This window comes from Microtus ochrogaster, linkage group LG2 (assembly GCF_000317375.1).
Source record: "Microtus ochrogaster isolate Prairie Vole_2 linkage group LG2, MicOch1.0, whole genome shotgun sequence".
Classification (NCBI taxonomy): Eukaryota; Metazoa; Chordata; class Mammalia; order Rodentia; family Cricetidae; genus Microtus; species Microtus ochrogaster.
Genome location: NC_022028.1, coordinates 47,739,486 through 47,747,329, shown reverse-complemented (window position 1 = coordinate 47,747,329; position 7,844 = coordinate 47,739,486). Strand labels below are relative to the sequence as shown.

At 52.9% G+C, this 7,844-nt stretch overlaps 2 protein-coding genes across 4 annotated transcripts in view; one reads left to right on the top strand and one right to left on the bottom strand.

Moving 5' to 3' along the window:
• Window positions 1-7,844, bottom strand: part of Tspear (thrombospondin type laminin G domain and EAR repeats) — a 155,505-nt gene that overhangs the window by 60,400 nt on the left and 87,261 nt on the right. Inside the window, exon 2 of the mRNA XM_005360259.2 lies at window positions 2,694-2,914. Within this exon, the coding sequence (XP_005360316.1) occupies window positions 2,694-2,914 (221 nt within the window). The remainder of the gene's footprint in view (window positions 1-2,693; window positions 2,915-7,844) is intronic.
• On the top strand, window positions 6,433-7,263 carry LOC101997757 (keratin-associated protein 10-5-like). Of its 3 annotated transcripts, XM_026785720.1 has the most exons (3): window positions 6,433-6,538; window positions 6,599-6,776; window positions 6,852-7,263. In XM_026785720.1, the coding sequence occupies exons 1-3, from the start codon at window positions 6,433-6,435 to the stop codon at window positions 7,261-7,263; spliced, it is 696 nt and encodes a 231-aa protein (XP_026641521.1). The 3 variants fall into 3 exon arrangements, with proteins under 3 accessions (XP_026641521.1, XP_013206651.1, XP_005360310.1); XM_013351197.1 differs by having other exon boundaries at window positions 6,433-6,529; window positions 6,599-7,263; XM_005360253.1 differs by having other exon boundaries at window positions 6,433-6,660; window positions 6,757-7,263.

The following is a 7,844-nucleotide window of genomic DNA, read 5'->3' as shown; positions in this document are numbered from 1 at the left end:
GTGTGTGTGTGTGTGTGTGTGTAGAGCTCTGTCTACACAGAACATACATGGGTCATGAAGCTAACCTGAGGAGAGAAAACACACAGAGTACGAGCTCAGGCAAAAACAGAACAAAATTACAAACCGATGACAGAAAAACATCAGAAAACTTAGAAATAAGTGAAAATGAACAGCATAGCCCTTAAGCAACCAAGAGGAGACTAAAATACTCTGAGATGATGAGACCAAAAACCCCTTGTTGCTATGACAACACACCCAATAAGAGCAATGTCAGGAAGCAACTCCATCCTTGCTCAGGGTTTGAGGACACAGTCCCTCATGGCATGGGAGGAGTGGTGACTGGCGCCCGGGGCAGTGCCCTGAGAGAGAGAGAGAGAGAGAGAGAGAGAGGCACACTGGTGTTCAGCCCACTTTCTCCTTTTTCAGTTGGGAAACCAGCCCGTGGGATGGTGCCCCCCACATCCATGGTGACTCTTTCCCCCTCGGTTAACTCAGTTAATCCACCCTGGAAACACCCTCACTGGCATGCCCAGAAGGGTCCCCTAGATGATTCCAAATCCTGTCAGGTTGACACAGCATCAGGCATCACAGTGCAGAGGCAGCAAAAGGCCTGAGATGGGAGAAGCTCACAGCTGTGGACACCGTGCTGAGAAAGGCCTCAGGTCAGTGACCGAGCAGAGCCAAGCACGAGGTAGAAAAACAAAGACCCTGGTGGAGACGGACCAAGAAACATTGACGCCGACCCGCAGGATGTGTTCTGAAAGCTGGAGAGGGGTGGCGCATCTCAAGCCACTCTGAGCAAGTGCTACCCCCACACCGTCCTCAGAGACAAGCATGTTGACCACCACCTCTGTGTCGTGGATGAACGTCCTCAACAACAGAATCTAGCATCACAGGAACAGACGGGAGCTGTGGGTCTTCGATTTGTCGCCTAACCTTTGTGCTAAAGGCTTGGTCCCACTTCATGGTGTTGCTGGGTGCCGGTGGGTCCTTTAAGAAGTGGAAGTAAGTCAGATGTGCCACTAAAGGGGACACCGGGACCCTGGCCCTCTTCTCTTTGCTTCCCAACCACACAGAGGGAGCAGATTTCTGTCACACTTCCCAACAAATAATGTAATAATTGTGGAAACAGCCTGGTAGTACCTCAGAAGTCACAGAGTTCCTAGGTGACCCAAGAATCCCACCTCTAGATTTGTCCCCAGGAGCAATGAGAGTGACTCCCTTAGGACATGAACATTGACAACAGCATCATTTCCAAGCCCCGAGATGAGGCAGCCTAAGTGCCCATTGGTTGCTGACCAAAGTCAGCGCATGTGAACAGAGTGTGCACACAACAGGAGGTGACTCGGCTATGACCAGGGAGGCAGCTGTGCCACACGCCACAACATGCATGAAACCATGAGGATATACGCTGAGCAATTAGTCACAAATGGCTAGATTCAATGGTCTACCTATGTGAAATACAAAACACATCAACCAACAGGTGCTCATGCTGTAAGCCATGAGGCAGGGCCAGGGGATTGTGAAAGGACATAGGACTTCTTCTGCAGTGATCAAATTGTCCTACATTGATTGTAGAAATCCATGACTACAATGACAACCATTGAGTTGTATACACCCAGATCCGTACTGAGCTGTGCAGAGCTGTGACCATACTAATCATCCTCAAGATGTAAACATCAGGAACTACGCTACTAACCACAGAGATGTGTACGCTCCAGCCACTGTGGAACTGTACAACAACCATCACGCTCTATATATCTGGGTTCACACCAGCAACCAGAGGTGGTGCCCATTCGTGACTGCATCAGCAACCACTGAGCTATGCAGAGTCTTGGCTAGACCAACAACTACCAGGCCACCCAAACCGGTGGCTATGCCAACAACTGATCTCACATCTGTCTCTGCAGTAACAATCACCAGGCTTCGAAAACCACTATGTAACTACCCTTAGTTGCAAAGACTTGAGACTGTCCTAACAGTCACTGGGCATGCCACTCCTTGACTTTACCAACAGCTGTTGGGTTGTGTAAACTCTTGACTCTGCCAACAGTAATCAGACTTAGAAAAACCTATGCCTATATCAACAACCACGGAGCCGTGCAAATCCATGGCTATACCAACAACCATCAGGCCACACAAACCTGCAGTGGGCAGTGCAAACCTGTGGCTATAGGAACAGTCCCTGGACCTTGAAACCCATGGTGGTACCAACAGCCATCAGGCCACACAAACCATGATCATGCTAACAACCATCGGGCTGTACAAAACTGAGACTATACCAACAACCGTCAGGTTGTACAAACTTATGACTGTTCTAGCAACCACTAAGCCACCCAAAACCATGACTATGCAGTTCACCATTAGTCCACACAGTCCCTTGGCTATTCATCAACCGTCATCTGTGCAAACCCATGCATGCATCAACAACCACCCCACAGGGCAGTGCAATACTGCGCTAATACCAGCAACCATCAGGCCAAAGGTTGCACAGACAGGGCCTGCACTTGACCAGGGATGGGGCTGGGATGTGGGCAAGGCAAGCCCTCCAGATCCCAGTTCCTGTAAACGATGCCAAGCGACTCTCTGTGGCTCAGATCAGTACAGCGCTCTATGGGCACGCATGCTGGAAACATCGATAAAGAAAAGCAAGGAGAAAAACTATGCTTAAGAGAAGAAAAAGTGCCACTGACCTTGGGTGGAAGGCTGGGGACTCTCAAGGTGACGACAATGGAGAATTCTTCAGGGAAGAGGTCACAGCTGGAGAAGATTCTAGAGGCGGGGAAGCTCATGGTACGAGGCTCAGCAGCTGAGAACTGGAGCCCCAGCACACCCTCGGCCTGCACCATCCGGATCCCACTTGTAGCACCGTTCATAGGGACCGCCTCTGCCAGGATGTCCAGGGGATGAAGGTCTGCAGCAAAGACATGATGGGGAAGAGGTTAGACAACGGTTGCGCAATACGACAGCCATGATGACTCCTTCACGGTGGCTGCGTATTTTCAGCTTTTCCATCGTGAAAGTTCTCAGAGCCAGGCTACAGCCACAGGCTTGAGCTGTGAATCCCAAACCGTGGAAATACGCAGTGAATCTGGGGGGAATGTACGGGAGCGACTTCCTGCATGGCTGACCAGTGGCAAGAACCAGTCCCAACAGGAACTGCTGGGGTAGCAGTGTGGCACAGAGGAGCCCACTGCCTCATGTGGTAAAACTTCTTTGAGGACATCTGCCAAGCCTCTGCCCTGCAACCAGTAATGGACACTGTACTTGCTGCTATGCTCATGGCCAGGGCGTGTTTTCAAATGCCCCACATAACCCTCCCGGCCTTTGGAAATGTCCCCTTGCCTCAGCCTTCTTGAGCTAGACCGCAGTTTGCCACGGCATGTGTTCCCGTTACATTGTGTTGCTGCTCTTTGAAGACACTCTGCCTGTGTTACTCAGGTTGACAGTAGATGCTTCATCAGCCCTGGGAGCAGTGGGTCCTCCTGGCTGTCCCTGTTTTCCCAGTGAGGAAAGGGAGGCGTCTTGCATCAACCCTGATCCTGCCTCCCTGCTTCCTCAAGCTTCTGCTGAGTTCTACATACATATGAGAGAGAGTGACCACTGAAGGGCGTTCCCCATGTCAACGGCAGACACTGTGCTGAGACAGAGTTCTGTCCCCCAGGATGGGAGCTCCTCTGGTGTCATGCAGAACCCCTGGGGAATTTTGGTGGGGAGGGCCTCCTCCATCTCTTGGGAGAGGCTCCTCTTCCTAGTTCAACAACACCAGAGATAGAATCAACGGTCTAGCCTGGCCTTCACTGGTCATGGAGAGCTTTGTTGCCAAAAGAGAGCCTTTGGGACTGCACAGCGGGCCCCAAGAGGAGGTCATGAGACAAATCAGGTGGGTTGCCTGTGTCCAGAAGAACCATCAAAGGGGGAGCGGCGGGGAGCAAGCCGTGGGCTTAGACTCCTGGAAGAGAATAAAGATCTTCAGGAGAGTGTTAGCGTGTTACGCTAGCAACAGAGAGGGGGGAAAAGTGTCCCAGACCCAAGGCCTGTGCAGGAGCCTGAGACTAGCCAACACTCAGAAGCAATTAACATGAGGGTAACTTGGGACCTCCCTCGTGATCTTCCTGACCAGCTGAGTCTGTTAATATAAAATAAAAATAAAAAATCTTTTAATTTAAATAAATAAAAATTAAAAAAAAACAGTTTTAGAAAGGTAAGAAAGGGGATGCTGGGATCTCCTTTACATATGCATAAAAGGAATTTACAGAATCCAAGCTCCATTCACAGTGCAATCTCCTAGCTATAGAAAGAACTTTGAGGCCAGACAAGCCCAGTCTGGAAGACCTGGTACTGTAATGAGAGCACCGTGCTTTGCTCCTGGACTGTCCCTGAGGCCTGGGTTGAAGGTCTGCTCCTAGCTGAAGGCGCTATAGGAGGCGGGCCTAAGGGGAGGAAGTTAGGTCCCTGGGAGCGCACTCTTTTTTTTTTTTTTAATTTATTTATTTATTGAGGATTTCTGCCTCCTCCCCGCCACCGCCTCCCATTTCCCTCCCCCTCCCCCGATTAAGTCCCTCTCCCTCATCAGCTTGAAGAGCCATCAGGGTTCCCTGACCTGTGGGAAGTCCAAGGACCGCCCACCCCTGGGAGCGCACTCTTGAGGAGATCCCGAGACTCAGGACCGGTTTTCTCTCTTTGTTTCCTGGTTGTCAGGAGATGAGCAGCCTCGCCCCTCCTCATGTTCCCACCATGATGTATGTCTCACTATCATCCAAAGTACCCGGGCTGGCCCATCATGGACGGAATCCTCTAAAACCCCAAGCCAAAATAAACCTTTCCTTTTTTAAGTCAATGACCATGCAGGATCAGTGGGAAAGCCAACTCATAAAGGAAACACTAGGTGCCAATGCCCTCTGTGATCACAAAGAATCTCCCAGCCTGCTTCCTGGGAGGCCCAAGAAACATCACACCTTGGGCAGAGCTTGGGGCCTTGGTGTGCGAGAGCAGCTGAGCTGGGAGGGGTGCAGAGTGTGAAATGAGCCTGGACCAGACAGAGGGTGATCAGCAGTGGAGAAGGTAGGAAGATCCCAGAGCAAGCCAGCGGCCAACTGGGGCAAAATAAATAAGGAACCATTGAAGAAAGAGAAGAGAGGTGGGTCTACTCTTGGACATAGTTCTGCAGACTGGACGGTGGTCAGGCAGATAGGCTAAAGGCAGAGTCCACAGAACCAGACTGGGGATAGGGCTCTAGGGGGGTGGACATGATGAATAAATAGTTACATAGAAACCGGCTGCTGGAAGTTTCCAAGACAGTCCAGGCACATGTTAGCGACAGGGGGGAACTAGTAGCTTGACCAGCAGAGGCTTATCAACATGGTTCCCACAGGCCACTGTGCACTGGGCTGTGGCACCCAACAAGCTCCCATTTGACTGGGAGAAGTGCAGGTGGTCTGTGACTGGTGTTTTATAGGATACACAAGCCCTCTTCTCTAGAGTCAAGGTACAGAAAGGAAGGGCGAAAGGCCGTGAGGCCATTCCTAAGCTGTGTGACACTGGTGCCCACTGCCGGATCCCAGTAAAGCCAGTCTTGGGTGGGTGAAGCAATGGGTCAGCAGGATATCTGGATTAGGTGACAGGCTTGGGGGACACTGGTCTGTTCCTAAGCAGGAGCTCCAGACGGCCTGAAATGTGCCCCTCCGGAGATGCTGGATATGAGGTCTCAGACCTGCACATGTGACTGTACTGGCAAGTAGGGTCCTTGCAGATGACCAAGGTATGGCGGGACGCTAGGTGGATTATCATCCAACTCATGGTATAAAAAGGGATAATCTGGACACAACCCACCGGGAGAAAGCAGATGTCAGGGACAAGCCAACAATGCTGGCAGCCTCAGGAGCTGGGTGGCCTGGGCAGTCCCCTTGGTTCAGGTAGACCAGCCCTGACACTGACATGGACTCAGTCTCCATGGTGAGGCGGAGACAGCTCAGTTAGTCATACAGTTGGGTACTTGGCTGCCCAGCTTGAGGGAATTGATATCGCTGAAGGGAAATCACAGAGTTTCTCTACCCAGAAGCCCCTCTAACCATCGCTAAGCACCACAGAAGGGCAGACTTGGCCCCAGCCCATGAGACCCAGGGCCAGTAGTGACCCATAGCCGTGTGGCTCTCTGTCACCATCAGCCCTCCCTTACACCCAAACACCCCGCGGAGAAAGTCCACGTGGTCTCCCTGAAACCTAAGACTAAACAACAGACGAGGCACCAGCCAATGTGAGCAGCGACGCGGGAAATGAAAGCAGGAACAGGGCCAACAGCAATCAGGAAGCTGTGCTCACAGGCTGGGCCAGAAGTCCGAGCCAGGGAGGAGTATAAAGTCAGCGTATCCTACCCCTGACACACACTCACACATTCACTCAACACTCACCCTCCTCCAGAAAAATCTCACCATGGCCGCCTCCACCATGTCTGTCTGCTCTGACGCTTGCACCAACTCCTCCTGGCAGGTGGATGACTGCCCAGAGAGCTGCTGTGAGCCTAGCTGCTGTGCCCCCAGCTGCTGCCAGACCAGCTGCTGTGCCCCCAGCTGCTGTGTCCCCAGCTGCTGTGCCCCAGCCCCCTGCCTGACCCTCATCTGCACCCCAGTGAGCTGTGGGTCCAGCCCCTGCTGCCAATCTGTCTGTGCTAGCTCCTGTGAACCCTCATGCTGCCAACAGTCTAGCTGCCAGCCTTCATGCTGTCAATCTTCCTGCTGTGTGCCTGTCTGCTGCAAGCCTGTCTGCTGTACACCCATCTGTTCTGGATCCTCATGCTGCCAGCAGTCTAGCTGCCAGCCAGCTTGCGGCACCTGCTCTCCTTGCCAGCCATCCTGTTGCATGACCCTTTGCTGCAAGCCTGTCTGCTGCACACCCATCTGCTCTGGATCCTCCTCATGCTGCCAGCAGTCTAGCTGCCAGCCCTCATGCTGCCAGTCATCCTGCTGTGTGCCTGTCTGCTGCAAGCCCATCTGCTGCACACCCATCTGCTCTGGATCCTCCTCCTGCTGCCAGCCTTCATGCTGCTGTGTGCCTGTCTGCTGCAAGCCTGTCTGCTGCAAGCCCTGCTCCAGCGTGTCCCTGCTCTGCCACCCTGTGTGCAGACCTGCCTGCTGTGTGCCCAGCTCCTCCTGCTGTGCCTCGTCCTGCCAGCCCAGCTGCTGCAAGCCCTGCTCCAGCATGTCCCTGATCTGCCGTCCTGCCTGCTCCAGCCAGGCTTGCTGCGGCCAGAAGTCCAGCTGCTGATGGGTCTTTTCCTGGTTCCAGCTGGCTCATGTCCCTCCCTGTGGCCTCTTCCAGCTCTCTCAGCCTGATCCTGGTCTAGGAAAGACAGTCCCCCAGGATGAAGCTCCAATCTATCCTTCGTGACTTGACCTCTCCTTTTGCTTCCCAGGAGGCCTGCTGACCCTCTGGGTCACTGGACAGGGATTCCCCTGTCCCTCTGCTCTGGTTACCTGCCCCTGACATCAGCTTGTCTGCAGCCCATGGCTTCAATAAACTCTTACCCACCTGGATTTGCTCTCATGTTCTGGAACATGTAAATATCTGTCTCCATAGTCAGAAATGTTTTTAGGAGGGAAGGACTCAGCTCTGCAAGGGACAAGGGACAGCAGCCACCTCCCCTGGGGATCACAGTGTGACTCAGGGCCCCTCTCCCAAATGTTCAGTCTCCTCTGACACCTATGGGTCACTGGTCACCCACAGGTATGGGCAGTCCCCTATAGACCATCCCTGCTAAGGGTTCAGCAGCCCCTATAGACCATCCCTACTAAGGGTTCAGCTGTCCCTATAGGCCATCCCTACTAAGGGTTCAGCTGTCCCTATAG